Here is a 17,530-nt window from a genome sequence, read left to right as displayed (position 1 = left end):
CCATTTTTGGCATCAGATTCTGGAACTTGGGGAAAGCTCTGAATATTTGAAACCAGCTATATTCTAAGCTCAGAACATTTGAAGGCCAAAACATTTGGCTCAAGCTTATTAAGGAGCAATATAATAATTAATATAGCTGAAATACGGCAAAGCAAGAATGACAAATTAATAAATTAAATTAAAAAACTGTACTAAGACGTGAATAATAAGAAAGTACATTCGAAAGACTGTGAGCTGCACAGTTGGGCCCTGAGCTACATATATTCTTTTCCATTGGATTTGAAAGATTATCAAAATTGATTGGAGGAGTTAAAAAGCATTTTCATTTTTTTTAAAATTTCACTGTCTTTTTTAAAAACTTCTAACTCTGTTCACTTTAGTACCCTTTGGTACCAATCAGCGTCGGTGTGTATCAGAGGTGGGTTCCTACCAGTTCGCACCAGTTCAGTAGAACCGGTTCGTCAAATCTACCGAACAGGTTAGAAGAGGTTCCACCAGTGGACCTGGAAAGCAGGCCACACCTACAGAAGAGCTTCCAAACTTTTTTGAAACCCACCACTCACAGACAGACAGACAGACAGACAGACAGACTCACAGACAGACTCACAGAGAGAGAGAAAGAGAAAGAAAGGAAGAAAGAAATAAAGAAAAAAGAAAAAAGAAAGAAAAAGTGAGAGAGATGAAAGAAAAAAAGGAAAAAGGGACAGAGAGACAAAAGGAAGGAGAGAGAGAGAGAGAGAGAAAGAAAGAGAGAGAGAGAGAGAGAGAGAGAGAGAGAGAGAGAGAGAGAACACATGGCCAGCAAGTCACTCCCACCAGGTCACATGGCCAGCAAGCCACTCCCACAAAAGAGGCCACACCCACAGAGTAGGTTCGAAAAAATTTTGAAACCCACCACTGGTGTGTATGTTGATCTTCATACATTAACCACATTCATATACATTCAACCACAACAACACACAAGCACACAATAGATACAAACCACTCCAAACATGATTGCCGAAAATATGACTTCTGCAACAGTGTGGTCAATGCCTGGAATGCACAACCTGACACTGTGGTTTCTTCCCCAAATCCCAAGACTTTAAGCTTAGACTCTCTACTGTCGACTTCACCCCATTCCTAAGCGGTATTTAAGGGGCTACCGTCCTTGTCCTAATATTCCCTTGTATTTGTATCCATTTCATTCTTAAAATATACTTTTTTTATTTTCCACTTTCATAACATATAATCACATGTATACTATTACATAGCCAATATCCTATTGTATTAAGTAGTAATTACATCAGTTCCTCTTGCCATCAACGCCCAGAAAGATAAAAACCCATTATTGGTTCTTCTGCTCCCCATACACCTCTTTCTTCTACCTCTCTCCTTCCTCCTTTCTTCCCTCCATCATCCTGTTCTACTCTACTTCCCCTTCCTTTCTCCTTCTCCTCTCTCTTCATTCCACTCCTCCTTCTCCTCCTCATCTTCCCCCCTTACCCTCTCTCCTATCCCTCTCTTCCCATCTTTCTTCTCTCCTCTGTTTCCCACTCTTCCTCTCTCCTATCCCTCTCTTCCTATCTTTCTTCTCTCCTCTGTTTCCCTCTCTTCCTCTCCTTCACTTGGTGTATTTCAGCTTCTGAGCAAACTCCATTCTATGTTGATGGTATTTATGCTTCCATATCAATATACTTAACATATCTTAGTTTTAAAGAAAAGTATCCATTTCATGTATTCATAATCATGTTTATATCTGTTATCTAATTCATGCTTGATGAAATAAACAGATAGATAAATAGATGGATATATTCTGCAATGTGACACTTGCCCTCAAATAGCTGCCTTACATTACTGAAAAAGAAGACTTTCAGTAAGTCTTACATTACTGAAAAAGAAATTTGGTAAACAGTTGGTTAGAGATATTCCTCAAACTGTTTTAAATTTCAGATTCAAAGTGGAACTTTGTCTATTCGACAGGCTGTGTTGAGAAAGTGAAAATTCATCTCAATTTTTTTAATGTAATAAGGGCCAGCTCATCTCGTTCAAAATTCTAACGTGACATGCTGATTGTCCCCAAATCACTTTAAAGAGCTGTATGACTTTAAGCCATGACCACAGCGAGGGGGTGGTGGGGGAATTGCAGAGGAACTTCCTCTAATGACTTCCAGAATTCAGTCTATGTTTAGTGAACCGAAGAAGTTCTAGCATTACCAGAAGCATCTCAAGTCTTCCTGGCAGGGACCCACGATGAATACGAAGCTGCCCTTGCGAGAAGAATTTGAGACCTGGACCTCTCTACAGGTGGCAGATCTTCTAAGACAGGTACTGAGATGTTCTAAGGCTGTACTCGGCTGATGGTCCAAAATAGATCAAAGTTTCTTTCTATTTCTGGTTTTACTCCAAGAAGTAACAAGGGGCAAGCTTTTAGATGCAACCGAGGGCAGAACATGCCAGCAGAAGCCTTTATGTATTAATCGATTGATAAATTTATAATCTCTTTTATCAGATTTGGAAAGTTGGGCATTTTCCAAGAATTCACTGACAGGCATAAGAGTATATATTATATCCAGATTTAATTGTATTAAGTAGAAGCCCACCAAAACGAAAAGGAACATGGATTCAGTTAGTTAGGATTGATTCAGCTAAATGTTTCTTTCTGTTCATTCAAGAAAGGTCCTGTCTGAACCAGAGTTAAACTTTTCAAAATGAAGGAAGAGAGGATGACCGTCCTGATTCTGGGGAAAGAGAGGGCCTGGAGGGAGAGATAGAGGGCAGAAACGAGGAAGGGGGCTAAAGAGGTCTAGAGCTGAAGGCGTCTGAGAAGTGGAAACATCTAGGGACGCTTGTGAATTCCTGAAAGTTGTTCCAAGGGAGCTTTTTCAAAAGGCAACTGGACTTCGTTTTTCCTTGAAGCCGTTTCGCTTCTCATCCAAGAAGCTTCTTTAGTTGAGAAGTTTCATCAGAACTGAAGAAGCTTCTTGGATGAGAAGTGAAGTGTCTTCAAGAAAAAACGAAGTTTTTTCCTTTTGAAAAAGCCTCTTTGGGACAATCATGACCTGGATGATTGAGAACCTGCACAGATATCCTTAAAGCTTGCCATAATGGAGGCAGTAGGCACATTGGTGTGCACACCCCTTACAGACCTCTTAGGAATGGGGTGAGGTCAATAGTAGACAGTCTTAGGTTGAAATTAGGGGGGTGGGGTTTATGGGATTAATCCCATAATCACACAATCCTTGTCATTCAAGGCAGGTTGTAATTTGGGAAACACTAATTCAGCTTTCCTGAGCCAAGCATTCCTCAAATATATTGGGACCCCAGTTCCTGAAATTCCCAGATAGCACAGCCAATGTCCATAGTCATTGAGAACTGAGGAATGCTGGAGAACACTGCATCTGAAATACCAGGATGGGTCAAGGAATAACTCAGGCGCAATTTTCAGTGTGGGGGGGTCTCTATGGATACAAAACAATTTAAGTTTTTCAAGTAAGTATCATGAGACCCGAGGTGGCGCAGTGGTTAGAGTGCAGCACTGCAGGCTACTTCAGCTGACTGCTAGTTCGGCTGTTCAAATCTCACCGGCTCAGGGTTGACTCAGCCTTCTATCCTTCCGAGGTGGGTGAAATGAGGACCCGGATTGTTGTTGGGGGCAATATGCTGACTCTGTAAACCGCTTAGAGAGGGCCGAAAGCCCTATGAAGCGGTATAGAAGTCTAACTGCTATTGCTACTGCTATTGCACTGGAATTGAACAGATTATAAATCCAATTAAATCCATAAAGTTAACTGTCAGATTAATCAATCTTTGGGAAGGACTTCTTGTCAGGATTTGAGAAATACTGTTATTAAAGGAGTGGAAATCATGCTTGAAAATGCGTTGCTTCCTCAAAATTATATCACATTTTAATCATATGGTAAGATGCAAAGTGATATTAGGTATATTAAAATCAAGAGCAAAGTAGAACAAATCAGTACAAGGAGACATATATTTAACCACTACTGAAAGTTGTCTGAAGGTTAATAAGCAGCTACTGGAACCTGTTTGGGGAGGTCTCTAAACTAATAAACATCCATCATCAATAAAATTAAATATATACAAGCAATTAAAAGTCCATAGGGTGCATGTTATTTTACTGCCTGTAGCAGAACCATTTGCAACTATATCGAACTAAATCCAGTCACACAACAGGAAAGCCATTAAAATCAATGGGACCAGTTCAGTCATGACTAAATAAAATTAAGCTTTCTTTATTTCAAATCTATTAAATATGACTATATACAGCATATGATCTACTTATCTGTTCCAAGGGGGAATTAAAGGCACCCTTGTGCACACATCATCATTTCATTTACTGGTCTTCTAAAATACTTTCCAGTAGATATTAAGCTTGTTAGTCAAACACTATCATAATTAATATTTTAGTGTAATATCCAATAGTACAGGTCGATGGAATATTGCTATATTTTCACATGCACTGTAGAGCAGATATTTCTCTGTATTGCTGTTTTAATATACTCTTCATGTGGAAACCAATAGAACTTTCTTTGCAAAAAATGTATTTAGAACAACAGCTTCACAGCAGTACTACTAATTCGTAGTAGATTTAAATAAGGTTTGAGCAGATCAAATTGGATCAAACGGCAGTCTAAGATATGTAAAACACCAGGAATTCAAAATATTGTGAGTTCAAAATAGTCTAAGGTCAAAACAATAACTTCAGCTTCAAAATAATTGTCTCAGAAGTTTCAAAAACTTGAAATTGAAAAATTGTGCGCTCTTTTACATAACATCCATCTAATTCTGTCCCAGCACTGAAAACCAGAAGCTAAAGGGGAAACAATTAAGCAGGATATAAATGAAATCCAGTTCATTGCCTAGCAACTAGCATTAAGATGCAGACTCCTTTTGATACTGGAGATAATAGTAGCTTTCACTGAAAGTAAAAATTGATAGCCATAAATTCCTTATGACCACTAACCCTAACTTAAATTTGTGGCACTGAATTCCATAGATTATAATCTAAATCCGACGTATGGAACCCCTTATGACTTGTGGACTTCAACTCCCAGCATTCCTGAGCCAGCCATGTTGGCTTAGGAATTCTGGGAGTTGAAGTTCAGATGTGTTGAAGTCCACAGGAATTGAAGTCCATGGTGGGGGTGGCTGTTAGGAATATAATCTAACGGTTGGGTTGGCAATATATAAATCATGTAACCTGTTTCTTTAAATCATACTGTAAAATGTGATTGGTTGCTGTTTTCCTCAATCGGCCATAAGAGGGAGCCAGAATGACTGTTAGCTCTCTGTTGATTAGATGCTGGGCTGATCTGATCTGAGTGTTTTGGAAGCCGGCTGTTAGAAAGTGCCATAAGCTATTGTAAGTTTTGCAACTGCTAGCAAATTTTGAGTACCGGACTGTTTGTATGATCATGGACTATGTTATTTGGATTATCCCTTAACTGAAAGACATTGATGACTGACTGTCTTATCCGTGTATGACTTAAGACTGTTTGATGGACTCTGATACCTCTATTTCCACGAAAGTAAACGCCTATTTAAACTGCGGTGTCTCTGTATGCTGGTTTGTGTGTTCTCCAACACAACTCTCACAACGCTTCGCTGAACGTACTGGCTCTCCCAACGGGGAGCTTAGCTAACAGTAGCCATAGCTCTCCACCCTGATCTGAATGAACAATGATTGATTGATTGATTGATTGATTGATTGACTGACGACTGTGCAGAATCTTCCATTAGTTGTCTTCATTGAAAAATTCTGGATTATGTTGGAATGTGAAAAGTCCTGATCTCTTTTTCCCCTTACCAAGTTTATATGACTTGATTACATCTCCCTTACCTCGTGTTTTTCTATTTAGGAAAAAAAAATGGTTCCTATCCTGCATTCTCATCAGTTTTGCAATTTCCTTTTTGAAGTGAGGCAATCAGACATCCCCATTTTTTTAAGGGCAGTCACACCCTAGATTTCCATAAATACTTTATCATGTTGATAGATCAAGATTAAGAAGATGGAAGGGAGGAGATAAGACCAGTGGTGGGATTCAAAAAATTTTTTACTACTAGTTCTGTGGGCATGGCTTGGTGGCAGAGGAAGGATACTGCAATATCCCTATTCCCTCCACACTCCACTAACCTGCTTTCCAGCTCTGTTCTCCTGTTCAGGGCAACACAAGAAGACCAGCTGGGAGGCAGTGAGGGAGGGGCCAGCCTATTTGCTCAAAATTTCCACTTCCACTAAAAAGATGTTTGGAGAATTGGATCCACAAATGGCAGTAGATATAAGATTGTCTTGTTATTGGAGAGATACAGGTTGATAGACGGAAGAGTATAATTCAAAATTAGCTAAACTTAGTTAAATCCATTGGTAATAGGTATAGCTAAATAAAAATTGATAATGATAGTAATGTATACAATGTTGAGCTGTTATGATAAGTAATGACTGGATATGAGAAGGGAAGGTTAGAAAATATTTTTGGACTATATATAAAGGTTATTAATAACAATAATAATTATAATAACAAAAAAAACAAAACTAGATACAGTTAAGTTTAACTAATAGGGGGAAAATGTTATGATATAGGACATAGTTAAATAAAGAAAGGATATGATAATAATTATATACATGGAGGATTAGAAAATTTTGGTATTAAACATTATGGATGTTTAGCTAAAACAGGATATGAGGACTTAATGTTAATGGAGGATTTTGCAGATAAGTAATGAAATGCCAGCATGTGGCTATTATTGAATCTTGGTATACTTAAGGATGAAGGATGTTTAAATAACGGTAGTCAAATAAAAGTGGAGGTGTGATGATGTTAATATAGTAAACATTTGAGTTAAGATATTTGAATTAATATGAATTATATTTGATGACGGTGGAAGAGATGCACAAAAGCCTTTTGCAACCAGCCGATACACTTTCTACAATATGTAAAGAAGGAGGAGTTGTATGTTTGTTTTGAAAATAAATAAATAAATAAATAAATAAATTTTAAAAAAAGAAATACCACTACGGTTCCCCAGAACTGGTCAGAACTGGCTGAATGCCAACTTTGATAAGGACTCCCAAATCTTAAATGGATTTGGTGCTGGGCTTCTTTAAGACCTGAACTGAACAGGTTCCATGGGCATCCTCACATACAAGCATATATATTGGGGTGAGAATTAAAGATATATTGCAGGAGGGGATCAAAACAATTTAGCGAAGCTTTCCTACCACAACAGAGAGTCCTAGGACTCAAGAGTCCTAACAGGCCAATCCTTCTTCTAGATATATTAATAAACGTTCCCTTCTGTTTGTTCTGTAGTCTAATGTTATACTCATTAATATTTACCTTTATACTCTATAGCACTCTGCAGTAGGTTGATCTGAACTAGTTACATCAGAAGCGTGCAGGATTAATAAATTGACCACAATCGTGTAAGTTCTCTTCTTTTAAGAATGTCGCAATCATCCGAACGTGCTTGTTCTAAAAAAAGACGACATCCTGACTCATTCAATAAATACAATTAAAATCAATGAATTACGTGGTGTAATATAAAATAGAGAATAAATTAAATGGGTGAAAGAGAGAAAGAACATACAAAGCCAATAGATTGTCCTGCTAGCTGCTCATTACTACTCTCCATTCAGCATCATTTGCTATCCTGACAATGTGTGTAAAGGTAAATCTGAAATACAGCTGCACGTTTACAGATGTGTAAGTAATCTTCAGAGTGTGTCTATGTGTAGAAAATGCTTATTCTCTCTCTCCTCTCTCTCTCTCTCTCTCTCATCCATTGCATTTTCTTCATTTTTAAAAAAATAACCTTTACAGTCCTGATACTTTCATTTTATGTTTGCCTTTAGTCCAATTTGCTAAATGTTTGCACTACTGAATTTTCCATGAGTACTAAGTTCCTCTTTAAGAACTAGACATGCAAGCAGGAGGGGGCTGTTTGCAGAGGAGATGTCCACGCACCAGAGAGTTATAACACAATAGGTTATAAATCTTTGAAATAAACCCTCAACTGCCCTGCCACCACACCAAGAACCTTGTGCTAAATTTCTATTCTCTGTGCAATTAGATCCTCTAATCCAGTGTTTCTCAACCTGGGCGACCTTAAGTCCTGTGGACTTCAACTCCCAGAATCCCCCCAGCCAGCACAGCTGTGCTGGCTGGGGGATTCTGGGAGTTGAAGTCCACAGGACTTAAGGTCGCCCAGGTTGAGAACACTGCTCTAATCTCTTTAGATGTGCAATGCAAGCATCTTCAGCAGGATGTCCCTAGGACATTTTTTCCCCTTCATTAACCAAAACTGCTCATCAGAAAGTCCTTTTTGCCAAGCTAAAACAGTTTAAGTCAGGATAAATGCCCCTGTCGTAGTTGGGCAATGCATTTTTGAGTTGTTACCCAAAGAAAAACCACTTTTACTCGATTTTGGGTAATTTACCCAGGTTTGAAAAACGTTGTCATAGAAGAACTTGAAATCCAGCTTCTGTACCCATGTGAATAGGAGATCGTTGTAGGTTGGGTGACCTGTCCAGAATGTGAATGAGATGAGGACTTAGACTCCTCCTTAAGGCAGCGATCTCCAAATCTTTTGGCCAATAGCCACATCATGGATGTGGTGAACATCTCATGGGCATGCAGTTCAGTTCAGTTCAGTTCAGTTTATTAAATTTCTATGCCACCCCTTTCCCCCAAGGGGGACTCAGGGCGGCTCACAACTCGAACCCGGGAAGGGGATACAGACAAAAGATTTAAAAACAACAACATAACAATATATAATTTAAAACTCATAACAGTCATACCATTCGAGACGGGGGCAACGGCTCTTTAGCCCCAGGCCTGTCGGAACAGCCAGGTTTTGAGGGCTTTGCGGAAGGCCTGGAGGGTGGTGAGGGTTCGAATCTCCACGGGGAGCTCGTTCCAGAGGGTCGGAGCAGCCACAGAGAAGGCTCTCCTCCGGGTAGTCGCCAGTCGACACTGGCCGGCGGATGGGATTCGGAGGAGGCCTAATCTGTGGGATGCTGAACAAAAAGGCTACCATAACAAGTCCATTGACCAAGAAGGCAAACTATTAAGGTTGCTACCTTCCTTCTGCTCTGCCTCTTTCACTCCAAAATACTATCAATACTTTACTATTTCTTAGACAAGGATGGGGCACTTCAAAAAAAAAAAACCACTTTACTGCAGCCAAGGAGCCTTTATATGTACTAAGAATAACAGGGGCTATATCTTTCAGTACAAAAGATGATACACCTGCCACTTTGCATTATGCTACCCATCCTTGTTTCCTGGCCTTTAAAAAAAGAAAGTGTTTGGGGACATTCTGGTTCCCGTTGAAATCTCAAAGCTCAGATGTGGTATATGTGGCGTCTTACATGTGAATCCAGTCCACTTGGAGTTAGTCCACAAGCCATGGTTAAGGAAATAGCTGGTAAATGTGCTATCTCAACAAATCCAAAAGGCTGAATCTAGGAGGTAGGGAGGTAGGTTCATTGGTTCGTTCATTCATTCTGTGCCATCAAGTTATTTTTACTCCTAGCATTAGTTTTGCTCCTAAAGAGCCGAGGTGGAGCAGTGGTTAGGGTGCAGTACTGCAGGCCACTTCAGATGACTGTTATTCTGCAGTTCGGCAGTTCTAATCTCACCGCTCAAGGTTGACTCCAGCCTTCCATCCTTCCGAGGTGGGTGAAAGGAGGACCCGGATTGTTGTTGGGGGCGATATGCTGACTCTGTAAACCGCTTAGAGAGGGCTGAAAGCCCTATGAAGCGCTATATAAGTCTAACTGCTATCAGATACTATATAAAGGAGCTGAGGTGGCGCAGTGGTTAGGGTGCAGTACTGCAGGCCACTTCAGATGACTGTTATCTGCAGTTCGGCAGTTCTAATCTCACCGGCTCAGGGTTGACTCATCCTTCCATCCTTCCGAGGTGGGTGAAATGAGGACCCGGATTGTTGTTGGGGGCGATATGCTGAGTCTGTAAACCGCTTAGAGAGGGCTGAAAGCCCTAGAAGCGATATATAAGTCTAACTGCTATTGCTACTGCTATTGCTACTTCAGCTGACTGCTATTCAGCAGTTCAGCAGTTCAAATCTCACTGGCTCAAGGTTGACTCAGCCTTTCATCCTTCCGAGGTGGGTGAAATGAGAACCCAGACTGTGGGGGGGATATGCTGACTCTGTAAACCGCTTAGAGAGGGCTGAAAGCCCTATGAAGCGGTATATAAGTCTAACTGCTATTGCTATTACTAGCAACCACATAAGTAGATAGAAGATACACAGAGTTATTATACAGAGACTTCTAAAAGTTCAAGCTATGAACAGATTGTCAATGCAAATGACCCATCTTAGTATTTTACATCAGTATCAACAGGATAACTTCATGACACATTTTTCATCACTGGACCTATTGGTTCCTCCAACCCCCACTCTGTGTATGTTCATGGAAGGCAATATTGTTGTCCCAAGTGTTTCATTTAAAAAAATATAAATTGCAGAATGTATATCATCTTCTCTCCTTCCTTTTTTCCAGTGTGGAATGCATGACTGTGCCAGAATAGTGGAAAAATTAAATATAGACGGAGTTCGGTTTTTGGTAAGTTATTTAAATTTTCCATTTAAAAAATGTAGATCATGCATATGTAGAATAATTGTACCAATATGTATAAAATGGGGAATGTTTCTGCACTGTGCATCTAATAAGACAATATGACACAGCCAAAACATTTCATTTGAGACCAATAAAAGGAGCCAAGGTGGCGCAGTGGTTTAAATGCAGCACTGCAGGCTACTTCAGCTGACTGCAGTTCTGCAGTTTGGCTGTTCAAATCTCACCGGCTCAGGGTTGACTCAGCCTTCCATCCTTCCGAGGTGGGTGAAATGAGGACCCAGACTGTGGGGGCGATATGCTGACTCTGTAAACCGCTTAGAGAGGGCTGAAAGCCCTATGAAGCAGTATATAAGTCAACTGCTATTGCTATTGCTATTTATATCTATCCACAACATCCCAGCTGCCCTTCAAGGCTGGAATTGATCATCTTCACCCCTTTTCTCCTCCATTTGCCGTCTCACACCAGCACAAGTGCTTCCTGATCAATTGCCAGTAAGATAAAACATATTCGTCTGAAATGGGATCTGCAGCCAGAAAGATATAAGGAGAAAGAAAAAATATCCCTGGCCATGCAAAATTCTGGGAGTTTCAATTCTATCTTGTTTGAAGGGTATGGAAGTTGTTTAAAGCAATTTCTGGTTAGCCTGGTTTTCAGATTTGACAGAGAAGTTTGTCGAAACCCAGAATATTCTTGGTAGCCATTGGAGTTAATCGTTGGCCAATCTTCTTTAAGTCTACAATTCTTAATCTGTTTAAGCTAGCAGAATTCGGCGATACTTCTGAATAGACATGTACAGAATGCGTTTGTGCTTCTAAGATTTTGAACTGAACAAAAACAAACACAGAACATATACTCTATGCATGGAAAGACTAACACAATGTTCTCAACCTTGGCGACTTTAAGTCCTGTGGACTTCAATTCCCAGAATCCCACAGCCAGCACAGCTACCCTATGAAGGCGGTATATAAGTCTAACTGCTATTGCTATCTCTAGCTGAGGGTGTTTTAATTAAACATTCTATCTTCTGAAGCAGCAATCTCGCATTTGAAGGGGAGCATAAAAGGGATCTGATTTACATCAATCTGCGTATCCATATGCTGACCCTAATTGGAGAAGGCGCATTTAGATTATTTGCTTTTTATCTTCCTTCTAGTAGTTTTAAGATGAGTCGTATTTTCCACCCCCCGTTTATTAAAGCCTCTCTTAAATCAGTTCCGAGAGAGTTTTGCACAATGACCTGATCTTTTGTATTTTGCAGCCTGGAGCTAATTTGACAGGCTGTCAAGCTTATTCTCTTTTTGAATAGGGGGAGAAAAAAAACCTAGAGAATGCTCTTATGTGAATCTAAAATGATTCCCAAAGGCAACAAGAACCAAGATGCCAAAAAAAGAGTTGTTTTCAAAATTCTGTAATGAGCTTACTCGTCAAGTGTGGGACTGAAACGAAACCAGGAAATAGGGAAAGCATAAAGCTAGTTGCATTTGGGATCTGCAGAATATGGGGTTCCTGGATCCCCTCCTGGCCCATGCTTTCACAGTAAAACACAACATAATCTCTCTAGACCAGAGGATTCATTCTTAAAGAAGGAAAGAAGGGTATCAGGATCATGGCGGCCAACTTCAAACAAAGAGTTTTCAGAGTTTTCTGTAACAAGATTTATTGAAAGGGAATGGAATAAGGTTGAAGAAATCTCAAAAACTGGACCTCCTTTCGCTTTAAGTAGCATATTTACCTCTTAGCTTCTTAAAGCAGAGGCTGTCTTCATTTTTTAACTGTTGAAAGAAACGTCCTTCTGGTTCGGCTCCAAGTGGGGGGAAAGACACTGGAGACATGGAGGCTGCTTGGAAAGATGGTTATTGTTGGACAGGGCCACATGGCTTGAGCCCTGAACAGAAAAGGTGATCACATGCTTCAATGTTGTGGAGAAGAAGAGAAGGGCTGAAGGAGGGGCTTGCTAGGCTTTTTATACCCTGTTTAGTCCCACCTCTCTGTTTCCTGTTCCTGTGTAAGAAAATTGTATTCTGATTGGTTGTCAGGCTCCCATGGGGCCATGCAGGGGGCTCCTCTCTAGGCGTGATGAGTTCTCAGATGCCTTGTGGTCAGTTGAGTATATTATCATGCCTTTCTGTAGCTGCTGGTGAAGTCTTTATTATGTAAAGTGGGCTAGCCTGGCCATCTCAATGCCCATTAACTGGGGATGGGCAGGAAGCTACAGGCAACTATTCTGTCTTTTAAAGCATGCTTCTTTCACATCCAGAGAAACATTCTGCCTTTCAATATTTCCTAGGATATTTCATTTTTTTTTTCCCCGGGAGAGGGCTGGATGATACTTCCCACATAACTAACAGCTTCTCTGTGAACCTTGAGGAGGTCATTCTTTCCTTGGTAGCTCAGGAATGTGCAGGTAGTTAAGACATGGATTCTGAAGTCATAAACACACAACGACTAAGGCTGTGGATGACAGAGAAGCCACTGTGGCTGCTACACCACTTCCTTTCCTGCTACTGCTTCCAAATTAGCCATTGCTTAAATTAGTAGCAACCTTGGTCTGTGACCTATCTCCTGTTTCTCATAAGGACATTTCAAGGTGACTGAAGAGAGGAGGGGAATCCTTATACAGCTCTGGCCCGTTGCTGAGGTGATAGTAACAAAAAAAGGAAAGAAAAATTCCTCTCAGGACAAGAAAAAAAATGAAGACAGCAACGCAGACCAATTATGATCAGTGAGGTGTAGAATATTAGAGTAAAGGGTTTGCTGGAAAGAGAGAAAGAGGGTATCAGGAGAAATGCATAGCTGGCAGGGCACCGTCCGTTTCTCAGGTGTACAACACAAAGTACAGATTATTCTAATGGAAATCAAGAAGGTGTGGCCATAAATTATCCATGACTGATTACATTTTTTTATTGAAATAGTTGTCAAAAACTTTAGAAACACATGTAAATTTATGAGAAGCTATTATTTGTGCTGCTGCTTTGTTCTATTTCCTTATTTTATTGATATTTTCCTTTCCTTTGTTCTGTTGAAATAAAGGGGGAGGGAGGGAGGGAAGGAAGGAAGGAGAGAGAGAGAGAGAGAGAGAGAGAGAGAGAGAGAGAAAGAAAGAAAAAGAGAAAGAAAGAAAGAAGAAAAGGAAGGAAAGAAAGAAAGAGAAAGAGGACAAGGAAGAAAGAAAGAAAGAAAGAAAGAAAGAAAGAGAAAGAAAAGAAGAAAAGGAAGGAAGGAAAGAGAAGAAAGAAAGAGGAAAGGAAGAAAGGAAAGAAAGAAAGAGAAAGAAAGAAAAAAGAAAGAAAGAAGAAAAGGAAGGAAAGAGAAAAGAAAGAAGAAGAGGAAAAGGAAGGAAGGAAAGAAAGAAGGAAGGAAGGAAGGAAAGGAAGAAAAAAGAAAGGAAGAAAGACAGAAAAAAGAAAGAAAGAAAGAAAAAGAGAAAGAAAGAAAGAAGAAAAGGGAAGGAAAGAAAGAAAGAGAAAGAAAGAGGAAAAGGAAGGAAGGAAGAAAGAAAGAGAAAGAAAGAAAGAAAGAAAGAAGGAAGGAAGGAAGGAAGGAAGGAAAGAAAGAAAGAAAGAAGAGAGAGAAGAGAAAGGAAAGGAAAGAAAGAAAGAAGAAAAGAGAAAAAAGAAAGGAAGAAAGAAAGAGGAAAAAGAAGGAAGAAAGAAGAAAGAAATAAAGAAAGAAAGAAAGAAAGAAAGAAAGAAAGAAAGAAAAGTAAAGAACTGAATTCTGATTATTCTTAGGAGTTTCTAGAACTAAGTTACAAGAGGATAAAAAATCGAAGTGACTTCTTTGCTGTCTTCTGACATGTTGGCAAGTGGGGTGAAAACATTGGCTGATCATGGTAGGGATTCCCACCCCCTTATCCTCTGCCATAAAAAGGGGGGAAATACAAAAAACATAAAGAAGCCCTATGTTTAATTATTGCCTTGCTGCCGTAAGGGTAGAATGGATATATATATATATGGGTTGTCAAGCTGTTGCTTCAGTGCTCCTTCTATAAATAAAATAAAATAAAGTATTCAGCATCTATAATGCTTCTCCCCTGGAAGGAAGCCAGGCTCTTAATGCTCGCTGGATGTTAGCAGTGTCAACCGTGGCCTCATTAATGAAGTCGAAACAGGGCAGTTGCTGCTGAAGGAAAAAGCAATTTTGTACGATTCCAAGTTGCTTCAATACAAGCTCAGAGATGACTGGTGAATGGCTAGCATTCATCCCAGCCTTATTCTTTTCTCTGAAAGCTTTCCGGATTATTTGAAGCATTATTATCCATTATGGAACTCTTTTTTTTATAAAGCATTCAGGCAAAAAAAAAAATATGTCATCTCTCACAAATCCTTTTCTCCTCCCCCCCCCCCCCCAAGAAAGTCATAGAGGAAACTAACAAGCCAAGTCAGTAACAAGTGCTTCAGCGAGCTTTTGAAAGAACAGAGCACAAAAAGATATATTATAAAGCTGGGATGCTCCTTCTTTCACAGCTGAAGATGTTTGTGCTCCTCGGCAATCACTCGTTAATGGCACGAAAGTATACAGTGCAAAAGGATAAAAATAGAACGCTTATTTATTACTAATTGGCAGACAAAGAGGGCGAGTCATTGATATGCCTGCATCCTCTGCAGTGGTGGGTTTCAAAATTGTGGGTGTGGCCTCCTTTGTGGGAGTGGCTTGCCACCCATGTGACCAGATGGGAGTGGCTTGCCACCCATGGTGACCGGATGGGAGTGGCTTGCTGCCCATGTGACCGGATGGGAGTGGCTTGCCGCCCATGTGCCGCCCGGATATGAAATTATGATTAGTACTTAGGTCGGTCCAAGTAGCTATTCAGAAGTTAGTGGTTAGAAGCAATCGTAAAGCAAGATATGGAATTAAAACCAAATATTTTGTTGGCTATTTGAAAGGGAGTATAATATACATTTAATTTTACACATGTTAGCAGCTGCTGGAATTGTGTTTGCACAACAGTGGAAAAACAGAGATATGTAAATGAATAAATATTACCATGTGGCGGGAATAAAAATCGACAATTAAAACCAAGAAGGCTTTGAATACTTTTTCACCTGGGATTGGTTTTAGCAATTGCCAGCTACGAAACAGAATTAGAAATCCAAAAGTATGAAAGAAAACACCAATTAGGTAAGAAAGGGTAAAATGTATAAGGAAATATTACTAGATCATTATTAATGCATAGATAACTGCGGGACATTAGACACCGAGCCAAGTGGTGGTTTCAAAAATTTTTGGAAGCTCTTCTGTAGGTGTGGCCTGCTTTCCGGGTCCACTGGTGGAACCTCTTCTAACCGGTTCGGTAGATTTGTCGAACCGGTTCTACCAAAGGTGCGAACTGGTAGGACCCACCTCTGATCCTCTGTGACTAAAGCTATTACTAAACTGTAATAATCAGGGCAAGGACGGGTCAAAGTCGATTTCATTGAGGGGTTGTGTTTGACCTCGAAGGGCCAGGTGGGCTGGGCATGGCAAGGAGGGTATGGCCATGTTCGGCGTGACATTTCGGCAGCACCTGTGGTGGCCAACTGCTAAGGCAGGATTTCCCAAGACCCTCCCTCACTCTCGTTAAAATCTTCCTCCCTCCCTCCCTTTTCTTCTTTTTCCTTCCCTCTTCATTCTCCCCTCTTTCCTTATTTTTCCTTCCTTGCACTCTTCCCTTCTTTTTCTTTGTCTTTCCTTCCTAGAGAGCTGAGGTGGCGCAGTGGTTAGAGTGCAGCACTGCAGGCCACTTCAGCTGACTGTTATCTGCAGTTCGGCGGTTCTAATCTCACCGGCTCAAGGTTGACTCAGCCTTCCATCCTTCCGAGGTGGGTGAAATAAGGACCCAGACTGTTGGGGGCGATATGCTGCGCCCTAACCACTGCGTCACCTCGGCTCTTGACTTAAGCCCACCCTGTTTGTGCAGGGAACAAAACTATAAGATTATTTGCATTCCTACTGCTAAAATGTTCCTGACACGTCAACCGAAATTAAACATTTCAGAACCAAGTTCTGATTTATCATCGGATGAGCTGTGAGTTTCAAACAAACACAAAAAATATAAGCAACTCCCATTTAACATTAAATATGGATTAAAAGAGCCGTAGCTCTTTGATGTCTTGTTCTTTTATTCTGAAAGTTTATAGCTATGAATTCTGGGAGATAGAACAGGCTTTTATGTGGCTCGGAGGAATACACTGAGTCATGCCATCCTCGTTTTCTTTATTATTTAGCAATTACCCACTATTAAGCCATCATCCAATAAAAAGACTCTGACAGATCTCCACAAAATAGTGGAGATCATGGTTTTCCCAGCTGTAATATATGGCTGTAAAGAACTGGAGAAAAGTGGATCCCTTTGGACTTTAACGCTGAAAAATATTGCTGAGAATATATTTTGGATCAGAAAGTAACTGGCTGCTCGCGCTAAAAGTGCTAATAGAGAAATTGAAGCTTAAATATTACGGACATAAAATGAAAAGTTCAGAGCCATTGAAGAAGACGTCGATGCTTGGAAAACTTGAAGGCAACTAGAAAAAGAGGCTGACAGAAGGCAAACTGGCTATCAGTGATAGATTTAAACGTCAGCAGTATTTTAGACAAGAAAGAGAAAGGTTTATTGGCAGACAGGCCTGGCAAAATAAAATTCCATTGAGTCAGGAAAAATCAAAAGCAACTGAACAACGGTGAGTCAAACTTAATCAAAAAATTTTAACAGAGGCTGGAGGTTTTTTTTTTTTTAACTGCTTATATAAAACTTTTTTTTCTCACATATTCAAAAATGATAGCAATAGCAGTAGCAATAGCAGTTGGACTTATATACCGCTTCATAGGGCTTTCAGCCCTCTCTAAGCGGTTTACAGAGTCAGCATATCACCCCCAACAACAATCCGGGTCCTCATTTTACCCACCTCGGAAGGATGGAAGGATGGAACGATTTTATGTATACTTGA

The 17,530-nt window shown here is 40.1% G+C and overlaps 1 protein-coding gene across 1 annotated transcript in view; it reads left to right on the top strand.

Annotated features, from left to right (window-relative positions):
- Window positions 1-2,184: 2,184 nt before the first annotated feature.
- BLNK (B cell linker) overlaps window positions 2,185-17,530 on the top strand; it is a 105,643-nt gene continuing 90,297 nt past the window's right edge. The window contains exons 1-2 of the mRNA XM_032232356.1: window positions 2,185-2,307; window positions 10,526-10,588. Of these exons, the coding sequence (XP_032088247.1) occupies window positions 2,233-2,307; window positions 10,526-10,588 (138 nt within the window). The 5' untranslated portion in view covers window positions 2,185-2,232. The remainder of the gene's footprint in view (window positions 2,308-10,525; window positions 10,589-17,530) is intronic.

The sequence above is a fragment of the Thamnophis elegans genome, chromosome 15 (assembly GCF_009769535.1).
Source record: "Thamnophis elegans isolate rThaEle1 chromosome 15, rThaEle1.pri, whole genome shotgun sequence".
Taxonomy (NCBI): Eukaryota; Metazoa; Chordata; class Lepidosauria; order Squamata; family Colubridae; genus Thamnophis; species Thamnophis elegans.
This window is presented reverse-complemented; position numbering and strand designations above follow the sequence as displayed.